Consider the following 23,968-nt stretch of genomic DNA (forward strand, 5'->3'; position numbering starts at 1 on the left):
GCACATTTGCTTTATCTTCTTTTTTCCCCTCAAGAAAAGTTTCTCCCTTTCTTCCTGAGAACCTACTGAGAACAAGTTGCATACTGATGCGCCCTAACCCCTAAAAACTTTTGCAAAAAAAAAAAAAAACAAAAAACTTTCGCAGGTGTTTGGGGCATTCTTTTACGTAGCCATAGTACAAAGGTCAGAATCAGAATATTAGGGACGCCTGGGGGTGGCTCAGAGGTTGAGCGTCTGCCTTCGGTTCGGGGATGATTCCAGGGTGCCAGGATCGAGTCCTGCACTGGGCTCTCCGCAGGGAGCCTGCTGCTCCCTCGGCCTGTGTCTCGGCCTCTCTCTCTCTCTGGGTCGCTCATGAATAAATAAATGTTTTATTTATTCATTTATTTTATTTATTCATGAGCGGCCCAGAGAGACAGGCAGAGACACAGGCCCAGGGAGCAGCAGGCTCCCCTGCAGGGAGCCCGATGCAGGACCCTATCACGGGTCTCCAGGATCAGGGCCTGGGCTGAAGGTGGCGCCAAACCGCTGAGCCACCCGGGCTGCCCAATAAAATATTTTTTAAAAAAATCAGAATGTTAGTATTGCCATAATATTGTAATCAAAAGATTTATTCATATTTCACCAGTCAAGGTCCCAATGATGATCTTAATGACAAATTTTTTTCCTAGTCTAAAATTCTTTAAAAATATGTATTTTTAAAGCTGTTCAGCTGCACTGGTGAGGGCGATCTTTATGCAGGCTACCAATTCAAATGCGAATCTCTTAGGAAACAGCCTCACAAACACGCCCAGGGATAATGTTTTAGCAGCTATCTAGGCATCCCCGGGCTGAATCAAGTTGACCTATAAAGTGAATCAGCACATTCTTCTTTTGTCTCTTGATTCTGATATTTTGCTAATGCAGGCCAGTTATTTTTTAGGATGTCTCTCAATTTCGTTGTTTGATACTTTCCGATCATCGGGTGAGGTTATACATTTTTGGCATAATACCGCAGAAGTGACGCTGTGTCCCTGGTGTGCAGTGTCAGAGGCACGGAAGTTAGCTTGTCTGGTGGTAGTAACTTCGATCCACTCTCATTTGGGTAAGTATCTAACAATGGATTATCCAAAGGAGAGAAAGCCCTGATATGTAATATTTGCCACTTTCCATGGTATAAATATTCCATAATGGCCAATTTCAAGCTACTGTTATGTCATCACTGAGCACAAAATTGGGAAGAGATGTGCCGCGCCTGAGTTGGTTGTGAGTGGACTCTGGCGTACTACAATTGCCTTCCAATTTCTCCACTGCAAAGTTACTATTTTTCTCCCTTTATACTGAATAAGTATTTTATGAGGAGATACTTTAATAGTAAACAAATATACTTTTATTTATCAGACTTTTACCTATTAATTTCAGCATCCATTGATGATCTTTGCCTGAATCAATTAATATTATGTTTGCCAGGTGGTAATTTTCTAAATCCATCATTCTTTTTAGGTTTTTCAGTTGGCATTGTAATATAAGGAATTGCTTTGCTTTCCTATTTATTTTATTTTTTAAACTTTAAAAAAATATTTATTTATTTATTTATTTATTTATTTATTTATTTATTTATTTGAGAGAATGAGAGCCCAAGAGTGTGTGAATGGGAGAGGGGGAGGAGCAGAGGGAGAGAGAATCCCAAGCCGACTCCTCACTGAGCCTAACACGGGGCTTGATTCCCATGACCCTGAGGTCATGACTTGCGCTGAAATCAAGAGTTGAATGCTCAACTGACTGATCCACCCAGGTGCCTCCCCTATGTATTTTATTTCTTTCCTATTTAATTATTAATTTATTTATATCAATTTGGACTCATGAATTTCTATTTTATTCAGTGGCTTATAATCCGTTACTATCATTATTTATTTTGATGGTCACATTGTCCCAGATTTGGCTAGTGGGGGCCCCTTCAAGTTGGTTTCTATGTCCTATTGATATGACCCCATCATTCTTCAAACATTCTTCTTTATATTCTGGCATAACAAGATGTTCCAGGCTAAACTTGTGCTTTTTCTGCCCCAGCCTTGAAATCAGCCATTTCTTTGAGAAGTCCGGATTCATTTTAACAGAGAATGATATTTAGAAACTAAGTTCTGGGCATTAGAGGTGTTCATTGTTACTGGAGTATCATTACTTCTAGGCCCTCTCAGCAGACAGAACTAGGATTTATATCTATGTGTGTTTCTATTCCTATGTATCTGTCTACATTAAAATCATGAGTTGAGGGCAGCCTGGGGGGCTCAGTGGTTTAGCACCACCTTCGGCCCAGAGCGTGATCCTGGAGACCCAGGATCGAGTCCCATGTTGGGCTTCCCTGCATGGAGCCTGCTTCTCCCTCTGCCTGTGTCTCTGCCTCTCTCTCTCTCTCTCTCTCTCTCTCTCTCTGTCTCTCAGGAATAAATAAATAAAATCTTGTTTTTTTTTTATAAAATCTTTTTTAAAAAAATCATGAGTTGATAGTAACATCTCCAAGTTCAACCTAACTCCACAGGGTTCATTCTAGTCTTCTTTTCATATTTATGATTACTTTCTCTCCGAGATACCTGGTTCCTGCTTGCTTCAGGATATTTACTTAATTCTAGAGTACGCAGAAGTTTATTTCAGAGTTTCTTACCTTTTCTGTGAAAAACAAGCCTATTACATATTTTTCATAATTTTTTGTTGTCAGAAGGAAAATAGTCAAAATATTGTCTTCAGAAATCACTTGGAGGGGCACCTGAGCAGCTCAGTTGGTTAAGAGTCTGCCTTCACCTCAGATCATGATCTCAGGGTTCTGGGATCCAGCCCCATATCGGGGTCTCTGCTCAGTTGGGGGAGCTATCCCTCTCCCTCTGCCCCTCCACACACACTTGTGCTTCTCTCTCTTTCTCTGTCTCAAATAAATAAAAATCTTTTATTATTATTATTTTTTAAATTTTTATTTATTTACGATAGTCACAGAGAGAGAGAGAGAGAGAGAGGCAGAGACATAGGCAGAGGGAGAAGCAGGCTCCATGCACCAGGAGCCCGACATGGGATTCGATCCCGGGTCTCCAGGATCGTGCCCCGAGCCAAAGGCAGGCGCTAAACTGCTGCGCCACCCAGGGATCCCTAAAAATCTTTTTTAAAAATCACTGAAATGAAAACATATTTCTACACAAAAATGTGTGTGCAGATGTCCATAGCATATTCTCAATAACCAATAAATGGAAACAGCCATTCATCCATCATTTGGTGAGTGGAGAAATAAAAGGTGATATAGCCACACAATGGAATATTATTTGGCCATAAAAGAAATGAAATACTGATATGTGCTATACCATAGATGAACCTTGAAACATACTAATTGAAAGAAACTTGTCACAAAAGGCCATATATTGTGTGATTCCATTTATACGAAAGTGCCCAGAATAGGCAATCTATAGAGATAGAAAATAGATTAGTGGTTGCCTAGGGCTGTGAGACAGTTGGGGGGAAATAGGGAGCGACTGCTCATGGTTACAGAGTCTTTTCAGGGAGTAATGAAAGAAAAATTTAAAATAGATTGTGAGGGTAGCCCTGGTGGCGCAGTGGTTTAATGCCACCTGCAGCCCAGGGTGTGATCCTGGAGACCCGGGATCGAGTCCCACGTCAGGCTTCCTGCAGGGAGCCTGTTTCTCCCTCTGCCTGTCCCTGTCTCTCTCTCTCTCTGTCTCTCATGAATAAATAAATAAAATATTTTAAAAAAATAAAATAAAATAGATTGTGATGATAATTGCACAACTCTAAATATAATAAAAACCACTTAATTGTATACATTCGATAAATTTTATGAGATGTGAATTGTATTGTTAATACAGTTAAGAGTTGTTATTTTATTTTTTTTGCATATAAGATACTCGTTTTATTTTTATTTATTATTTTTTTATTGGAGTTCAATTTGCCAACATATAGCATAACACCCAGTGCTCTAGAGTTGTTATTTTTTTTAAAAAAAAAGTTATTTGGGAACAAAGCTACTTGGGTTGATATCTGCCCTCCAACCCCACATCAGTGTGGTTAGTCTTCAGTTGGAATATAATTAGGTGTTTTTATTTTTCCATTTTAGGATTCCCATAATTTTTCATTTTATTTTACATAAAACAATCTTTTTTTATTTTTTATTTTTATTTTTATTTTTTTTTAAATTTTTATTTATGATAGTCACAGAGAGAGAGAGAGAGGCGCAGAGACACAGGCGGAGGGAGAAGCAGGCTCCATGCACCGGGAGCCTGATGTGGGATTCGATCCCGGGTCTCCAGGATCACGCCCCGGGCCAAAGGCAGGCGCCAAACCGCTGCGCCACCCAGGGATCCCAAAACAATCTTTTTTAAAAAAAAAAATATTTATTTGACAGATAGACAGCCAGAGAGCATAAGCAGAGGGAGAGGAAGAAGCAGGCTCCCCGCCGAGGAGGAACTCCAGTATGGGGCTCGATTCCAGGACCCTGGCAGCATGACCCGAGACAAAGACGGAGGCTTAGCCGACTGAGCCACCCAGGTGCCCCTGAGTTACATAAGACATTCTTTTGCATATTTTATGTAAGACATTAACATGCTTCCAAAAATCACAATTATACAAAAGATATATTTAAAAATGTATCACTTCTCTCTCCTTCTTTATTTCTATCTCTTACCACCCACTCCCCATAGATAACCAATCTCACTAGTGTCTGGCTTACTCTTCTGAAGTTTCTTTTTGCAGAAATAAACATATACATATGCACTTTCTTATTTGCCCTTCTTTTTTAAGGAGAAGGCACCACACTAGAGATAGTTTTACCTTAACATAGCTTTTTTTTAAAATAATATATCCTTGAAATCACAACGTATCACTTCATAGAGCTCTTTGTCATCCTGCTTTACAGGTGTGTAGTGCTCCATCGTGCAAAAGTGCCCCAGTTTATTCAAGCCTTCATATGTATGAGCACCTAGCTTGAGAACATTACAAACAGTGCTGCAGTGAATTATCTTGTGCATCTGTATTTTCACATTGTCGGAAGTATGTCTTCAGGATGAATTTCTAGAGGTGAATTTCTAGATTGTTGAGCCAAAAGATAAATGCGGGTGTACTTTTGTTAGATATTGCCAAATTCCACAGGAGTTCTACAAGTTTGCATTCCCATCAGTAATATATGGAAATGTCTGTCTCTCCATGGCCTGCCCAAATGAATTGTGTTATCACATTTTTAAAGCCTTTGCAAATCTGATATGTGAGAAATGGTATCTCACAGTAGTTTTAGCATTTCATGTATTGTGAGTGAAATCAAACATATTTTCATATGCTTAGGGCTGTTCCTGCATATTAAAAATTATTAGTCAGTTTTCCTCATTTTAAAGTTCCTGAAGATTTGGGGAAAGGCTGAAAGATATCCTTGGACTTATCAAAGGATTCTGAATTAAGGGATTGATACGGGAAGGCTCCAGAAATAGAAACGATCATTTTAGCACGGGGAGATTTGTCAGGGACGAACATAAACTGTCCTATAAAATGCAGAGTAATTCTCTTTTAGAAACCTAGAAAAAAAAAAAAAAGAAACCTAGAATGTACAGACAGCATTTTGTCCCTTTGTAGCCCTCATTCAATTCTTCCCACAAATATTTTTCCATTCCACACTGTTCTTACCTTGGCTCTATGTTAGTCCAATCTGGTACCTCATTAAAGTTCCAGCTATCATTTGCATATTTGCCTTTTCTTTCTTGTCCTGTCTAGCTGGGATGGTAGGCAGCGTAATGTTTCTCTTCCCCACGCCCAGAGATGTCCACCTCCTAATCCCCACAACCTGTTGGATGTGTTTTGTTACATGGCAAAGGGAAATTAAGATTGCAGGTGGAATTAAGGTTGCTATCCAGCTGATCTTGAGATGGGAGGTTATTCTGGACTGAGTGGAGCCAGTGTAATCACAAGGGCCCTTATAAATGAAACTGGGAGGCAAGAAAGTCGAGTCAGTTTCAGAGATTTGAAGATGGAGGAAGGGACCACGTGCCAAGAGCCAGTGTGGCCTCTAGAAGCTGGAGACGGCAAGGGAACAGATTCTCCCTCGGACGTCCAGAAAAAACAATCCTGCCAGCCCTTGATTTTAGCCCATTGAGACCCATTTTGGACTTCTGTCCTCCAGAACTGTAAGATAATAAGTTTGTATTGTTTTAAACAACTAAGTTTGTGGTAATTTGCTGTGGCAGCAAAAGGAAACTAATATGAGGGACATGTGCCTGCCGCTGTACACAGCCAGTCTGCCCCAGAGGCCAGGAGAGGGTTGGAACTGGACATGACAGCTCTGTTGAGCTCGCACAAAGGGAAATCTTTAGGACAGAATCCTTGGGAAGGAAGGAGCTTGAGGTGGAGCAGCCAGAGGGTCAAGAAGACTCATAAAAAAAGGAGGAAGATGTCAAGAAGAGAGACCAGAATCATACTATAGCTCATACAGAGTCCTTGTATTTGGAAAGCAGTAATGACTCTGCAAAGGGTTTCAGATAGGGCCAGAAACCCAGTGAAAATGGATTGAGGAGTGAGTGCGAAGTGGGAAAAAAAAAAAATTGGATTTGATATTTTTAAGAGATTTGACAGTGGAGGGAGGAAAAGAGCTTAGCCATTTCAGGGGAAAGCAAAGCTAAGTGCGTTTTGTGGGTTTTTTGGTTGGTTGTTTTTTTGTTTTACTGGAGGAAAGTGGTGTGGATTTTAGGACATTTGAACACAGGGGAAAGTGAAGACGCAAAAGGAGTATGACTTGGCAGGAAAAGACCTGAAAGAGATGAATCAAGAGCCCAGGTCTGGTCCGGAGAGGACATGTGTGAGGTTCTTAAATTTCCAGAGCCACTCAGTGGTTCTCTTTTTGTTTTTCCTTCTGTGAAGGGAGCAGTGCAGCCATGTGCCGAGAGGAGAAGGGTGGAGATGAGCGCAGCCAAGGTTTGGCCGCTGCGGCAGCTGAGGGCAACTGCAGGATTTCTGAGCGGCCCTGAAAGTCTAACTCGGGCTTCGTGCTCTCTCCCACCGCAGCCACGGAGGAGGCGGAGGCGGGGACGGCTTGGGCGTTTCCCAGAGATTGGGCCCCACAGATACAAACCTGAGTTCGAGACAAGCGCCCTGTCCCCGGGAAGCTTTGAGCCGGGCTGGGGAGGCCGATGAGCAGCGCCACAGCTCGTGGAGGTGGAGGAGGGCGCCTGGCCTTGTAGGAGCCCGATGAAGGGCCTAAAAATCACACTGGAGAAACAAGGAAGTGCTTCCTGGCAAAAACGACCTTTGGGATATTTTAGAGAACTGGTACCTTGAGCTGAAGAGAGGAGAGGGTCGGGGTGCTCCCGGCAGGGGGCCCAGCTTGGGGCGAGGCCCAGGGCCAGAGGCCCACACAGCTCAGTGTGTGCAGCCAGGGGTGGCAGTGGCACAGCTCAGTGTGTGCAGCCAGGGGTGGCAGTGGCACAGCTCAGTGTGTGCAGCCAGGGGTGGCAGTGGCTTGAGAGGATGGAGCTACAGGGCCCGTGGGGCCGGATCACAAGAGCCTTGCTTTTCAGGCTAAGGATTTTGAAGTTTCATCTGAAAACCATGAGAAGCCATCAAAGGATTTGAGGCAGGAAGTGTTTTTTATTGTTGTTGTTGTTTGTCTGGTTTCTTTCTTTGTTTGTTTGTTTTTAGATTTTATTTATTTATTCATGAGAGACACACAGAGAGAGAAAGTGAGACACAGGCAGAGGGAGAAGCAGGCTCCATGCAGGGAGCCCGACGTGGGACTCGATCCGATCCCGGGTCTCCAGGATCACACCCTGGGCCAAAAGCGGCGCCAAACCGCTGAGCCACCCAGGCTGCCCTTGTTTGTTTGTTTTTTGATTTTTGTTTTTTTAGGTTCTGGAGAGCAGCCCAGAGGACAGATCGGAGGGGTTGGGCTGAGGCCAGTTAATCCAAGTGAGGAGGGATGTGTGCGCACGTGATGGGGGAAGAAAGGAAGGGACAGCGTCTGACTGGCTGTGGGAGGTGAGGAAGACAGAAAGCTGGGATGATGGCCTGGCTTCCAGCTTCAGGGAGAGTGACAAAAATAGTTTTGCCATTTACTAAGATTTTAAAAAAAAATACAGAAGCAGCAGCAGATTGGGGGTAAGGAGACCCCGCAGTCAGAAATCGGCCGGTTAGTATGGGGATAGGAAGAGGAGGCCCGAGTGGGAGAGTGAGGACCGGCTGCTTCCGTCGCTGTCCAGCCTGGTTAGAAAGGGGCACCCTGCTGGCTGGCAGCCCGCGACAAGGCGGGTGGCCGCGGTAGAGGTCTCTAAGCGGGGGAATAGGCTTCATAGGGGAAGTCAAAGGCTAATGGCTGTTTCCAGAATAGGACTTTAGGGGCGCCTGAGTAGGTCAGTTGGTTAAGCGTCTGCCTTTGGCTCAGGTCACGATCCCGGGGTCCTGGGATCGAGCCCCATGTCTGGCTCCCTGCTCAGCAGAGAGTCTGCTTCTCCCTCTCCCTCCACCTCTCCCCATGCTGGTGCTCTCTCTCTCAAGTAAATAAATAAAATCTTTAAAAGGAACAGGACTTCAGAGTTTGAATTTTCTTTTTTTTTTTTTTTTTTTTTTTGAGTTTGAATTTTCATCTGTGGCAATTTGGAAATGATGACAGCAGACTGAGGCACTTGGCATGTCCGTTTTCCTCTAGAAATGAGAGGAGCATTTTTCCAGAGAGAGGACCTAGACCTTTCATCAGATTCTTAAGAAGTCTCTTAGGATCCTATAAAAATTAAGAATTGATACCAGGTAACACCATTTTTACCTAATCCTCACACTTTCAGACATATCTGTCATCCAGATATGGTTACGTGTTTGCTGTGTGAGCAAAAGACAAATGTTTCTCTATAAAATTTTAACCAGGATCCCAGAAGGCCTCCTTTCCAGAACTACAAGGGGAAGAAAATAAAAGCACAAGAGCAAAAACTGTGGGCTGACAGGTTAGTGACTTATTAGTTGTGTCTACTTTCTCCAATGTTTTCTTCCACTTTCAACACATAGGCAGATGAGATTGCGTGCATTAGTAAGAAATTTGATACAGGGCAACATTTATACTTATAAACAAATAATAAATATTTAATTTAATATTGCAGCTTTTGCTTTTTTTTTTTTTAAAGAGGGGGGGTTTAGATTTCTTTGTTCCTAAGCTTTCGTGGACAATAAGGTTGAAAAGAAACTCTTCTTCTGGGATCAGAGTAAATAATCTGTTCCCATAACATGAGAAGTGAGATAGAATTTGTTTTTTTTTTTTTTTTTTTAATTTATTTATGATAGTCACAGAGAGAGAGAGAGAGAGAGAGAGAGAGGCAGAGACACAGGCAGAGGGAGAAGCAGGCTCCATGCACCGGGAGCCCGACGTGGGATTTGATCCCGGGTCTCCAGGATCGCGCCCTGGGCCAAAGGCAGGCACCAAACCACTGCGCCACCCAGGGATCCCAGTGAGATAGAATTTGAACCGAGTGCTGCTGCTTTCATAGTCCTAACACTGCCTGCTTAGCCTGACAGGGAAAATGTGAGCCAGGATTGGAGGGATTTGGGAAATGATGTTTGTGCCTTTAATACTCGGTGTAGAAGTTCTTTGCAGCATCCCACGTGTGCCGAACTTTTTATTGTCAGGGGCAAAAATGAGGGCTTTGCCAAGTTATTTTTTGTGGGACATTTCCTTAAAAGTGTACCGAGTCTCCAGAGGGGCTCCTGGGTGGTGCAGTCGGTTGAGCATCCAACTCTTGGCTCAGGTCATGATTTTGGAGTCATGGGATCGGGCCCCATGTTGGGCTCTGTGCTGGACAGGGAGTCTGCTTGGGAGTCTCTCTTTCCCTCTGCCCCTCCTTCTGCTTGCGAACGCACAGTTTGGCTATTGTAGACATTGCTGCTGTGAACACTGGGGTGCAGGTGTCCCGGCTTTTCACTGCATCTGTATCTTTGGGGTAAATCCCCAGCAGTGCAATTGCTGGGTTGTAGGGTAGCTCTATTGTTAACTCTGAGGACCCTCCACATTGTTTTCCAGAGTGGCTGCACCAGGTCACATTCCCACCAACAGTGCAGGAGGGTTCCCCCTTCTCCACATCCTCTCCAACATTTGTTGTTTCCTGCCTTGTTAATTTTAGCCGTTCTCACCAGTGTAAAGTGGTATCTCATTGTGGTTTTTATTTGTGTTTCCCTGAAGACAAGTGATGCGGAGCCTTTTCTCATGTGCTTGTTGGCCATGTGTGGGTCTTCTTTGGAGAAATGTCTGTTCATGTCTTCTGCCCATTTCATGATTGGATTGTTTGTTTCTTGTGTGTTGAGTTTGCTAAGTTCTTTATATACCTTGGATACTGGCCCTTTATCTGTCATTTGCAAGTATCTTCTAGGAGGAAGCTTCTTGAAACAGCCAGCAAAGGCTTTCTAGAAGGGCATTTCTTTATCTGGTCCTTGGGAAATAATCGTAGGTGTTGAAGAAATTGGAAAGTGTTGTTTATTTAGGGAAAGACACAGTGAATTTTGTTCCTGACAAGTTAAATTCTAAATATCAAAGAAATGGCAAAAGTGAGAGGTTTAAGAATCTTTTTCACACAGGTGATGGCTCTCAGCCTAGGAGTATAAGCAAGGCTCAAGGGATTGAACACAGACTCAGTGAGTCTTGGGGGACCATTCACAGTGGAATGATGGAGAAAAGACACAGAATTACAGGGACTTGGGCTTGAGAAAACCTCAAGAAGCACATGTGGGGAGGCCTGGGCTTTAGAATCAGGTAAGCTACCTAGGCATACCGGTGTGACCACTCACCGCGTGGCTTTGGGCAAGTGACGGAACATCCAGTGGTCTGCTTTCTCATTTGTCAGTTGAAGGTCATTTACCTGCCTTGCAGAGTTATGAGTGATGTAGGAGAGATGTTAGGGTTCGGTGCCAACCAAGAAGGAATTCTTGAGACATCTTTGGGGCAAAAAAGTGGCTTTATTAAAGTACAGGGACAGGATCTGTGGGCAGAAAAAGCTGCATTGGAGTCATGAGGAATGGCCCATTATATACTTTCAGGTTGGATGGGCGGGTGGGGGTCAGGGATAGCATAAGTCACTAAGGGATTTTGGAGGCAAGGTTTCCAGGACCTTGAGGGGGCTAGCTATTGTTGGGAAAAGTCATTTATTACTGTCTAATAAAACCTGAGTCATGAGACCCTTCAGATGTATATTGGTGCGCCATATGCCTGGAGGATGACTGCCAATGTGTATCTTAGGGGTTAGAGGTAAAGGAAGTTTCCAAATGAATATTTATTTATTTATTTATTTATTTATTTATTTATTTTTAAAGATTTTTATTTATTTATGAGAGACAGAGAGAGAGAGGCAGAAACATAGAGAGAGAGGCAGGCTCCATGCAGGGAGCCTGATGTGGGACTCGATCCTTGGACCCCAGGATCCCACCCTGGGCCAAAGGCAGGCGTTTAACCGCTGAGCCACCCAGGCGTCCCTAAAGGAATTTTTATATATTAAAAGTCTTACAGCATCCTGGAGGTTGGGCTAGGATTGCCTCTTGCCGTTAGCAAAGTATTAACATCGAGGCAGCTGAGCTCCTAGAGGAATGTCACTCTGCCTGTTTCAAGGACTTGTGAATGAGCTGTAATAAGGAAATATATTATTTAAAGATTTTATTTATTTATTCATGAGAGACACAGAGAGAGGCAGAGACACAGGCAGAGGGAGAAGCAGGCTCCCTGCAGGGAGCCCGATGTGGGACTTGATCCCGGGTCTCCAGGACCATGCCCTGGGCCAAAGGCAGACGCTCACCGCTGAGCCACTCAGCTGTCCCAGTAATAAGGAAATATAATAATTTCTCTTCTGCCTGTTTCCCACATCAATGAATACTGTATGAAATAATTCTGTAAAAAGTTGGTGCCTGGCATAAAGAAGACACATAATAAATGGACATTTGTATTATTAGCTGTTAACGTTATAGAATAAAAAGATCATTCCAAGGCAAAGGTTGACATCAGTGTCAGACACACTTCAAAGATTGAGAAGGGGCAGCCCGGGTGGCTCAGAGGTTTAGCGCCACCTTTGGCCCCGGGGTGTGATCCTGGAGACCTGGGATCGAGTCCTACGTCGGGCTCCCTGCAGGGAGCCTGCTTCTCCCTCTGCCTGTGTCTCTGCTTCTCTCTCTCTGTGTCTCTCATGAATAAATAAATAAAATCTTAAAAAAAAAAAAAAAGATTGAGAAGGACACAGCTTGAATTACAGCTATCGGATGTGAGAGATTTTCACTTTAGGAAGAGTAAATTCTGAATGGCAGTTTTCCTTATTTTTAGATAATTCTCTACAGGTTCCCACATAGTTTCCTTTAGGGCCAAAATAATACCTTGCTCAGTTGGCAAGTTACTATGGTTTTTTTTTGTGTGTGTATTCTGTTCATTAACTGAACTAAAAATTGGGAACACTGGCCACTCTACATTCATTTCCTGTGCCTTCAATTAACACGACCTCTCCTCTTGATTCTGGTGGTTTCCACGGATAAGGGAATTCTGATTATTCTTAATTTGCCTGAAGGCTTTTGGGTTTAGGTATCTGTTGTTTTTTTTTTTTTTAAGATTTTATTTATTTATTCATGAGAGACACACAGAGAGAGACAGAGACACAGGCAGAGGGAGAAGCAGGCTCCATGCAGGGAGCCGACGTGGGACTCAATCCTGGGTCTTCAGGATCAGGCCCTGGGCCGAAGGCGGCGCCAAACCGCTGGGCCACCCTGGCTGCCCGGGTATAGGTATCTAAATAATTCAAGTGACACTTCCTGAACAGTTTTCTTTTTTGCCTTTGTTGACATCAGGCTGCTGTGATTCATCCCCCCTCTCAACTGCCATAACAGATTAACAAGAATTGAATTTCAGTTAAGTTCTGGCTTTTCTAAAGCAACAGCAAAGGGAAAGGCTTATGTTGACCGGTCAAGAGTACAAAAGGAACTATTACACAATGTTTGCTTCACTTGCTGTTCAAGTATGAAATATGTAGGAATTCAAAAGGAACAATTACAATATTAGAAAATTTGGGAACAGGATGTTTTATAATATAAACATAAGAAGTTTCAGTGGTGCTTTGTCTTGTGTCGTTAACCATTAAAATGAAGTATCGCGCTCAAGGGTCCAGGGACTTAACAGGATTGGGAAGCAGCTGAAGTAAACAGTTTTCATCCCGATCCTCCCCTCGGACTCACCCTGCCTGCCTTCAGATCCCTGAGCAAATTGGCTTTTATTTATCTATGGCACAAGCTGCTCTGTTATGCCGAAATCCTAATGGCCCCTGGCATTCAGATCGAGTGTCACTTTCTCAAGGAAGCCTGGGATCCTCCTCCCCGACTGGGTCAGATTCCAATTTTCCCAGCCCCTGGCACCTCTCCCCCGTGGCTGGCGAGCCTTTACCCGGCTGAGGGCCCCAGAGGGCAGGGAACACGTCTAGCTGATTCAGCACCAAGCCAACACCAAGAGCAAAGTACACGGTAGCTATTTGTTGAATGAAGGTCAACATTTATTAAGTACCAAGTGTTTCACTTCATGAATTCCTCCCAATAACCATTGGGTGGATATTATCCTCATTAACAGATGAAGAAAGTGACATGAGAAAAATAACTTGCCCAAGGTCACATCGTCAACAAATGACACAGCCCAGGACTCGACCGACATAACTTTGATGCCAAAGCCCGTGTCGTTTTGTCTTTTATCTTCCTCATCGCATACGGTGATCCTAGTGAAATGCCCGTGTTCTCAGCCTGGTACTATGTGATCTGCCACAGGAAGGCAGACCGAGGGTCTGATCCAAATGCAGCGCTGTTTTTTTTTTTTAATATTTTATTTATTTATTCATGAGAGACACAGAGAGGCAGAGACACAGGCAGAGGGAGAAGCTCCACGCAGGGAGCCCGATGTGGGACTCGATCCCGGGACTCCAGGATCACGCTCTGAGCTGAAGGCAGGCTCTCAACCGCTGAGCCACCCAGGCGTCCCCAGTGCTGTGTTTATAGTGAGTATTTGCGGTGCCTCCTCAGCGTCCGTTTCTGCTTTCCCTAGTCACAGGCCCTGTTCTCATTTGGAGAATATAGAACTCTCTTTGTCTCGGCTCACTTGGTCTGGGGGTGCTGAGGCTCAGCAGTGAAGCCTTGTGAGCTGTACTTGAGCAAGTCAGCACGATCCATCTGGATTGAACACTGTGACTGGTGCAGGCATGGACTTGGACCCAGTATTGTCAATCTGAGCCAACTGAGACTCAGTCCAGAACTTTGGTTGGAGTTTGTGCAAAAACAGACTTGATCTCTCCAACTGGCCTTGGCCTCTGAAAGCATGAAGATTGGCACTACTTCCACAGACTCCCCGCCCGGTAGGGCAGACAGGAGGTTAGATGTGACATCTGATAATATCAGCTGAGCCCTGCTCAAGCTGTACCTGAGGCTTTCTGTCCCTGTGCTTTTCACTAATTTGAGTCATTAAAGTCCTTTTTCTACTTAAGCCTTTTTGGTTGAGAGTTGCGTCACTTGCCATCAAAGAAATCCTAACTAGCACCCGGAACATGTTTTGCCTTTTTCTCTTTCCATTTTGCATGGATTTGGGTCACTTCCACAGGCTGTTGGAATGGCCATAAATGCGTGTCTTCTGGCCTCAGAGGAAAGCAGTGAGGAGGTAATACAGCAGTGACTATGTCGAAACAGGTTTTGTAGTTTGGGGAATCGGGGCTTCTAAGACCTGCTCAGTAACTTGTGGAATGTGAGAAACTTTGTTTCTCTACATCTTAGTATTGTACAGAAAGCGACGATAATATTTGCCGTGCCACTTAGACAAGAAGGAATTGATAAGCGTTATCTTTGGCATTACTTCTCTTCCAACGTGCTGGTAGCATTCCACATGTCAACCTGTGTTTTTTTCCTATTTCTCAATCACTAGACTAACCTCAGCAATAGTGAGGTGGGTAGTAAGGAGGGTCCTACTTTGGGGAGATGGTAGAAAGAGGAGATTCCTGTTCTAGAGCTCAGGAAGCCTTAGACGAGCGTCCCAACCTCACCACAACAGTAACTGTCTTTATGTCGGAGAGCATTAGGATAGTAAGCGCCCCTTCTTTCTACTCTGTGGATTTTACAAGTGGGGGTTTTTGGACTTGAACTTTTCAAAAACCCATTCTGATCCTCCCAAAATAGCTTTCTCTAAAATCCACTAGCTGTGTTTATGGTTGCCCAGCAGTAGAAAGAAAAATCTGTATGTTCAGGTATCTTAATTTTCCCCTCCCAGAAACATTAAAAAAAAAAAAAATGAACACCAAGCCAGCAAAGATATAAACCATTTATTTCCATTCCTAAAATCTACGTGAATTTATCGATTGATTCCGTATTTAAAATAGTCCCTTTGTAAAGTCATTATACCTTACAGAAAATATACTAAGTTTATCAAAATACACACAAACTATTGCTGGAAATGCTATTCTTAATCCCTCTGACTGAGCAACCTAACACTTGTTTTCAAAGCCCTTATGATTTTCAGAGGTTTCCATGGTGGCAAGAAACAAAGAAATCATCTCGGGACAGGAGTGGCAATCCGGTCGCAATAATACCCCAAATATGCATCTACTTTACAGACGCCCGGACTGCCTGGGTGTGAGGGGCTCTTACAGGGTGTTCCGAATTATACAAGGTCTTCCTAGTTGCAGGAGGCCTTTCCCTTACCTACAATCTAAGACATGCAGCAGAGTATATGCTACATAATAAGGAACATGTACTCAAGCAACTTAAGGGCCTCAACTATTTGTCTGGATATACTCATGTGTCAAGTACAATCCTTATCTTTAGCATTGAAGACTGGAATGCAGGAAAACAAACGTCACTAGAAATAGGGGAGTAAAAACACCAAAGCTGGGCAGAACCAGGGTTGGAACCCCCCATCCATCAATTTTGAAAACCAACCCATGGATACTAAGAACAACAAACAGACTCAGATTTCTCTTTCAAAGAGACCTGGGCTCTTTAGATTTGGATTTTCAACTAGTTAGTAATTCTCTATTCAGTTTGTGAAGCCTTAAGGTCTTGTCGCTTCTCCCTTTACCAAGTCATCTTTTGCGTGATTTCACTGCTTCTAAGCACCAAGCTCTCGAGGGGGTGAAATGAAAACCTGCCAGCTAACAATTTAAGACAGCTGGAAGGATCTTGAAGTTAACCACATAAACCAACATTTGGGGCTAATGCTAAACTTTGGTTGTGAAAGCCCAGCACTTCCTTTTAAGGGAGAGAATCCTGTTTGGCTTTGGTTTTGGTTTCGATCCTCTTGGGGGGACAACAGAAGATGGCTAAATAGGTTGATAAACGCTTAGAGACAAAATGCAACTTTACCTTACAAAGAGAAGGTTCCCTTTCTCCCAGTTAGTATCTTAAGTGTAAAACTGCAGCCTGAGGCTAAGAGCCGCTCAGCCCCCCACTCCCCGCGCAGGCTACTTGACGGCGTACCCAGAGATGTGAGGGCGCACCAGCTCCCAGGACAGCGGAGCCTGGAAGTGCTGCAGCTTGAGTTGGGAGAAGGGCACCCGCTCCAGCGCCTTCCAGCTCTCTCTGGTCAGGTGGCACCCGTCAAACAGCAGGTGCCAGAAGGGGTGCAGGATTTGTTGCCAGAAGTAATTCCAAGTTGAGCTCTCAGCTGCGACATGCTCCAGGAAAAAGAAAGCCCCTCCCTGAGAAGGAAAAAAACAAAACAAAACAGGATTTTAGTTTCTAAAGAACAGGTTTGTAAGATGATTGAAGCTTCTTCGATTTCTGTGGCCCTCGAGGCTCACTCACTTCATGAGAAGGCCTGCGTAAATCAGAACTTGCTAAGACGCTATTTTGGCCAATAGTCTCGCCTCCTGTCAAATTTTATACAGTTGCCAATCTAAGGCAATTAATGCGCATCTTGTGAAGATCAAGTACTGCATCATCCTGGCTAAACGTGCAGCGCTCCTGCGTGCAAGCCACTAGCCTTCGTGCCTGGTGCGTGTCAACTCGCTTAATCCTTACAGTGAACTATTTGGGTCAATATCATCCATCATTCCTATTTTTACAGATGAGGGAAGAGTCACACAGAAAATGAGCAACTTGCCCAGGGTCACACAGCTTATAAATGCTTTGAACCCGGACAGACTGGCTCCAGAGGCCTCGCCCGTGTGTTGATTTTAGGCACTGCAGAAAAGTTCAAACAGAGAAACAAGCACTAGTCTATCATCTCAAGATAACCGCTGTCAAGATTTTGTGTGTACATCATGTGAAGATGTTTTTTTTTCCCCCTAAAGTTAGGACTAGGACTAGAATGTACCTTCTGTTTTGTAACCGGCTTTGTTTGATTTATGTACTCGAATATTATTCTAAAAATTTTTTTTAAAAGATTTTATTTATTTATTCATGAGAGACACAGAGAGAGAGAGAGAGAGAGAGAGAGAGGCAGAGACCCAGGCAGAGGGAGAAGCAGGCTCCATGCAGGGAGCCCGACGTGGGACTCGATCCTGGGACCCCAGGATCACGACCTGAGCCGAAGGCAGATGCTCAACCACTGAGCCTCCCAGGCAACGCCTTTATCAGTTTTCTAATAGGGTGTTGGGTTTTTCTTACTGCTTAGCAAGGGCATTTGGTATAATAAGACTATGTATGTACTACAAATGTTTCCCCCTATTTGTTTGCCTTTTTTTTTTTTTTTTAAGATTTTATTTTTAAGGAATCTCTACACTCAGTATAGGGCTTGAACTCACAACCTTGAGGTCAAGAGTCACATACTCTACTGACTGAGCCAGCCAGACATCCCTGCTGTTTACCTTTTAATTACAATTTTTTTAAAGATTTTATTTATTTGTTCATGATAGAGAGAGAGAGAGAGGCAGAGACACAGGCAGAGAGAGAAGCAGGTTCCATGCCTCCCAACGTGGGACTCAATCCTGGGACTCCAGGATTGTGCCCTGGGCCAAAGGCAGGCACTAAACCACTGAGCCACCCAGGGATCCCCAAATTACAATTTTTTAAACTTATTCTTTAAAATTAAAAAAACATTTTTTTTTTACTTCATCTAAACATTGTTCTTGGGTTCTGCTTTGCAAACCTGTGAGAGAGCTGAATCCATACCTAGCACTGCCTGAGACTAAAGAATCATGTCTGATATTTTTGTACCATTGTCACAAGGATGTAAATGATATGAATTAAAATACTGAAGCATCTAAAAGCATTAGTGAAGTCATGGTACCCCTGTGCCATTAGGGATTTTATTCAGCGGATGTGATGTGCAAATCACTGTCCTGTAGGCATTAGCAGCTGCTACTTTCGTCTCGGACAGTCCTATTAATGCAGGGGAAGTATCCACATAGAGGTTATACATTAACAGGACTTCAGAAGTCTTTTCTGCCCATCTACCCCTGGGGGGAGTAGGGGAAGGGGACCTCCGAATCCCCTCCAAAACCCCGGGGTGAGGGTCACACTCTTCTAGCCTCCTCTGGCCACCCTAATCATGCCTATCCCAGGCAGAGAGCTGACAGGTGGCAGTTTCCCCAGTTCTATGGGTAAGTGAAGGCCTGTGTGCAGGAATGGAAAGCTTGGAGTTTCCTAATTGGGTAAAAAAAAAAAAAAAAGAAAAAGAAAAAGATTTCCATAGCCTAGGACAGGAGGAGCCCCATGTCTGGGGAGGCCCATGTTGCCCTCTGGGTAACACAGGGTAAACCAGAGGTGCCCGTCACCCGTTCAGGTGACTGTTGAGTAGACACATGGATATGGTTTGGGGTTAGAAGAAGGATCTGGGCTAGATCTATCGATTTGCAAACCATCTGTACATGCACAGTAATTGAAAACTGTGGGAGGCCCATGAAATGCCCCTGGGGCCGTATTTAATTAAGTAAAACAAGAGCCAAAAAAGCAAACTCCAGTATTTAGAGATGGGCAGAGGAAGAACAGCCAGCAAAAGTGGCAGAAATGTGGAAGCTGGTGAGAGAAAAAGGCCCTAGTGACAAACAGTGTGGTGCAGCAGTAGGAATACTTGCATTAAAGAAAGTCAGGGAGAAAAAAAAAAGGAAAAAAATAAAAAGAAATAAAGAAAGTCAGACCATTTTCGAAGATGGTGCTGACACCAAAGAAGGAAGCCCCTGCCCTCCCAAAGCCAACGCCAAAGCAAAGGCTTTGAAAGCTAAGAAAGCGGTGCTGAAAGGTGTGCACAGTCCCCAAAAAAAGATCCGTACGTCACCTACATTCCTACGACCCAAGACCCTGCGGCTCCGAAGGCAGCCCAAAGATCCTGGAGGGAGCGCCCCCAGAGAAACAAGCTTGATCCCTATGCCCTCATCAAGTTCCCCCGACTACCGAGTCAGCCAGGAAGAAAACAGAAGCCAACAACACGCTTGGGTTCATTGTGCATGTCAAGACCAGTGAGCACCAGGTCAAACGGGCTGTGAAGAAGCTCTATGACATTGATGGGGCCAAGGTCAACGCCTTGATCAGGCCTGATGGAGAGGAGAAAGCGTATGCTCCACTGGCTCCTGGCTATGATGCTTTGGATGTTGCCAACAAAACTGGGATCATCTAAACTGAGTCCAGCCGGGTATAAATCTAAATATAAATTTTTTCACCATAAAAGAAAAAAAAGAAAAGAAAGACCTACTAGCTGTGTAACCTTGGGCAAGTTTCTTTTCTTTTTAAAGACTTTATTTATTCATGAAAGACACACAGAGAGAGGCAGAGACGCAGGCAGAGGGAGAAGCAGGCTCCATGCAGGGAGCCTGACGTGGGACTCGATCCCGGGACCCTGGGGTCACCACCTGGGCCGAAGGCAGGTGCTAAACTGCCGAGCCACCCGGGGATCCCTGGGGCAAGCTTCTTAACCTCTGTTTCCTCAACACAACATGAAGGCAATATCTGCTTCCAAGGACTGTTGTGAGGGTTAAAGGACACTGTAATAAAGCTCTGGTTGTGTGCAGCTGAGTGCTGAATGCTGGGTGCTTCCCACTGGATGCGGTCTCAGTCACCGTGCTGGGAAACGCAGGGAAGCATTACTTGCTTTGTAGGGGTCACAGGTAAGCAAAACACTCACTAGCCTGGCCTAGTCCCTATCCAGTCTTAGGACACAAGAATCCAGCATTTGGATATAAGAATCACAAGGTTTGGGGGCACCTGGTGGCTCAGTCAGTTAAGTGTCTGACTCTTGATTTCAGCTCAGGTCCTGATCCTCGGGGTTGCGGGATCGAGTACCCCCCAATCCCCCCCTCATGGGCTCTGCACTCAACAGGGAGTCTGCTTCCCTCCCTCTGCCCTCTCCCCACTCGTGCACACACACTCTCTCAAATAAATAAATCTTAAAAAAAAAAAAAAGAATCCAAATGTCTTCATTTACTACTCTGACGTTGGCCTCTCCTTGAGCCAAAGACAATGAGATCATTGTCTGTCAACCCCATTTCAAGCCCTTGTCTTCCTGAGGAACTTCCTGTTTCTTCCTGAGGAACATCCTTTTCTCCTAGGACAGTGAGTTCAACTGTTGAGATGTCCGTGCTTTACTTACATTCAACCAAGTTAAGAATAAAGCTATTTTAAAAAATTAGTAAATAGGTGAAAATCATTTAGGTATAAAGAATTTCAAACTATACAGAAAGATACACAATGAAAAGTGACTCTACCCCTATACTGAATCCCATTCCCGCGAGGCAACCACTGTTAATAGTTTCTTGTCTAGGGGCGCTTGGGTGCCCCAGTTAAGCCTCTGACTCTTGATTTTGGCTCAAGTCATGATCTCAGGGTCCTGGGATTGAGCTCTGCGCTCAGCAGAGTCTTCTGAGATTCTCTCTCCCTCTGCCCCTCCCCTTGCTCACATATTTGGGTGTTCTCTCTCTCTCTCTGATGGATAAATCTTAAAAAAATATTTTCTTCTCTATCCTTTCCATTAACATATACACAGTGTATATGTACATACGTGTGTGTGTGTCTAAGCCCTCACACAGCGGGCTCACGGTCTACACAATAGCCTCTGCTCTCATTTAACATGAACATTTCATTAATGCTCATTTAACATCATCTCTTGGGGACTTTTTTCGTATCACCTTAGATACCTCTTCCTTGTTCTTTTTAACAGATGCACAGAATTCTTTTGTACTATGTGACAATTTACTTGAACAGCCTCCTGTTGATGGACATCTAGGTTACTCCTAATTCCTGCTATTACAAATACTCCACTCAGTGCCTTTGCACAGAGACACATTTTTGCATATTTGTGCAGTGTAGCTCTAGGATAAATCACTGCTGGATAAAAGGCTACGTGCGCTTTAAATTTTGATATTCTCAAGTTACCCTCCAAAGAGGGCACTTCCTCCAATGTGTATGGGAGTGTCCTGCTTCCCAGACCCCAATAACCATATTTACCTTAAAAAGCCTCTGACAGCACAATATGTAAAAAATGGCATCTTGCTTTAGTATCTTTAATTGCACCTACAGTTGAGCATTTTTATATGATTGGCTTTTATTGCTTTATTTCCTTTTGAGAGAGGGAGAGAGGGCTAGAGGGGAAAGGAGGGACAATCCCAAGCAGGCTCTATGCCCAGAGCAGAGCCGGATGGGGGGGCCTCCCTGCCACAACCTTGAGATCGAGACCCCAGGGGAAATCTAGAATCCCATGCTTGACGGACTGAGCTGCCCAGGTGCCCCTAGAGGAGGCTATTTTTATTTATATTTCTGTTCCTGCTGTTTGCCTATCTTTCTCTGTGTTTTTCTTATTATTTAAAGAAACCCTATTGATCTTTTGATCCATAATGCCTTTTAAAATGAAGGAAGTTAATCTTTTTGTCTATCATCCCTGGCAAATACTTCTATGTTTTGATACTTTGTTTATAGTACTTTTTTTTTTCCCTCTGTAGAAGTCTTAAAATTTTATGTACTCAGAATCCCTTTCCCTTTAGAGCTTCTGACTCTAAGAGTTTTAAGAATTCAACAGAGTGAGCACCTGGGGGGCTCAGCTCAGGGCGTGACCCCGAGGCCTGGATCGAGTCCCACGTCGTCGGGCTCCCTGCAAGGAGCCCGCTTCTCCCTCTGCCCGTGTCTCTGCCTCTCTCTGTGTGTCTATGAATAAATAAGTAAAATCTTAAAAAAAAAAAAAAAAACCCACAGTGCCTGCTCCAGTAGCTTCGCTTTTTATGTAGCACCTTTGAGCCACCGAGGCGGTTCCCAGCCCAGCCGCGGGTCCTGGGGCTCCGCGCGTCACTCACCGGCCTCAGCACCCTGCGCACCTCCCGCAGGATCTGCCCCTGGTCCCGCACCGAGCACAGCACCAGGGTGCAGACCACCGCGTCCACCGAGCCGTCGGCCACCTGCCGCAGGTCCTCCCCCGCCGCCACCACGAAGCGCTCGAACTGCAGGTGTCGGTTCTCCGCGATGCTCTTGATCAAGAACTTCTCGAAGTTGGGGTTGGGGTCCACGCAGGTCACCCTGCACCCCGGCGGGTAGAACTGGAAGTTGGCGCCGGTGCCGCAGCCCACCTCCAGCAGGCACAGCTTCCCCGACGGGCCCGCGAACGCCTGCAGGCTGCCGAAGAGCTCCCGCTTCCTGCCCGCCATCCGCTCGTTGTACATCACGCTGAACCGCGCCAAGAAGTGGGGGAACCACCTCCGGCACAGCGGGCGCCACAGGCCCAGGGCGTGCAGCAGGAACAGGGGCGAGGCCAGGAGGCACACGAGGAGCCTGAGGACCAGGACGGCGACCGCCATCCTGCGGGGGAGCGCGCACCTGCCCCGCACCTGGGCCGCACCTGGGCCGAGCCGGGCGGGCGCGCCGGAGCCGAGGCCGCGGGACCGGGCGGGCCCGCGCAGCTCCCACCGCCCCGCCCCGCCCCGCCCCGCCCGCCGCGGGGAGGAGCCCGAGGCTGCCCGAGGCTTCCCGCGCCCCCGGCCGGAGGCGGGGCCTGGGTCCCCTGCGCGGCGCCCCGGGCCTCCTGCCACCTCCGCGAGCCTGGGGCCGCCCCGGCCGGAGCCTGCTGCCCTGTGTCCCCCCCCTCCCCGCACCCCTCCCCGGGCAGGCCGCGCAGTGGATGCACCCGCTGCACCCCCCAGGCGGGAAGGCTGCCCCCCGGTGTCCCCCTCTCCCCGCACCCCTCCCCGGGCAGGCCGTGCAGTGGATGCACCCGCCGCACCCCCCAGGCGGGAAGGCTGCCCCCCCCCGTGTCCCCCCCCCCCCGCCCCCTCCCGGGCAGGCCGCGCAGTGGATGCACCCGCCGCACCCCCCAGGCGGGAAGGCTGCCCCCCCCCCCGTGTCCCCCCCCCCCGCCCCCTCCCGGGCAGGCCGTGCAGTGGATGCACCCGCCGCACCCCCCAGGCGGGAAGGCTGCCCCCCCCCGTGTCCCCCCCCCCCCGCCCCCTCCCGGGCAGGCCGCGCAGTGGATGCACCCGCCGCACCCCCCAGGCGGGAAGGCTGCCCCCCCCCCCCGTGTCCCCCCCCCGCCCCCTCCCGGGCAGGCCGTGCAGTGGATGCACCCGCCGCACCCCCCAGGCGGGAAGGCTGCCCCCCGGTGTCCCCCCCTCCCCGCACCCCTCCCCGGGCAGGCCGCGCAGTGGATGCACCCGCCGCACCCCCCAGGCGGGAAGGCTGCCCCCCCCCGTGTCCCCCCCCCCCCGCCCCCTCCCGGGCAGGCCGCGCAGTGGATGCACCCGCCGCACCCCCCAGGCGGGAAGGCTGCCCCCCCCCCCGTGTCCCCCCCCCCCCGCCCCCTCCCGGGCAGGCCGTGCAGTGGATGCACCCGCCGCACCCCCCAGGCGGGAAGGCTGCCCCCCGGTGTCCCCCTCCCCTCCCCGCCCCCCTCCCCGGGGCAGGCCGCGCAGTGGATGCACCCGCCGCGCTACCCGCGTGTCCCCGGGGCGCCCTCCGCGGCCAGGCCCCCCACGTTCCTGGTGCCACACAGTTATTTTTTAAGTCCCTGTTTTGGGGTCGTCCTTTGTTAAAGGGCAGGTTCGACTTCCAATTGTGCAATGACTGCTGCATTACTCGGCTA

The 23,968-nt window shown here is 46.6% G+C and overlaps 2 protein-coding genes across 2 annotated transcripts in view; both read right to left on the bottom strand.

The window, feature by feature from the left end:
* ATF1 (activating transcription factor 1) overlaps positions 1-23,968 on the bottom strand; it is a 255,115-nt gene that overhangs the window by 103,703 nt on the left and 127,444 nt on the right. The gene's annotated exons all lie outside the window — the stretch shown is intronic.
* Positions 15,285-22,801, bottom strand: TMT1A (thiol methyltransferase 1A). Its single transcript, XM_026000492.2, has 2 exons — positions 22,194-22,801; positions 15,285-16,673 (listed from the first exon to the last, which is right to left on the bottom strand). The coding sequence occupies exons 1-2, from the start codon at positions 22,689-22,691 to the stop codon at positions 16,437-16,439; spliced, it is 735 nt and encodes a 244-aa protein (XP_025856277.2). The 5' UTR covers positions 22,692-22,801; the 3' UTR covers positions 15,285-16,436.

This window comes from Vulpes vulpes, chromosome 8, assembly GCF_048418805.1.
Source record: "Vulpes vulpes isolate BD-2025 chromosome 8, VulVul3, whole genome shotgun sequence".
NCBI classification, from domain to species: Eukaryota; Metazoa; Chordata; class Mammalia; order Carnivora; family Canidae; genus Vulpes; species Vulpes vulpes.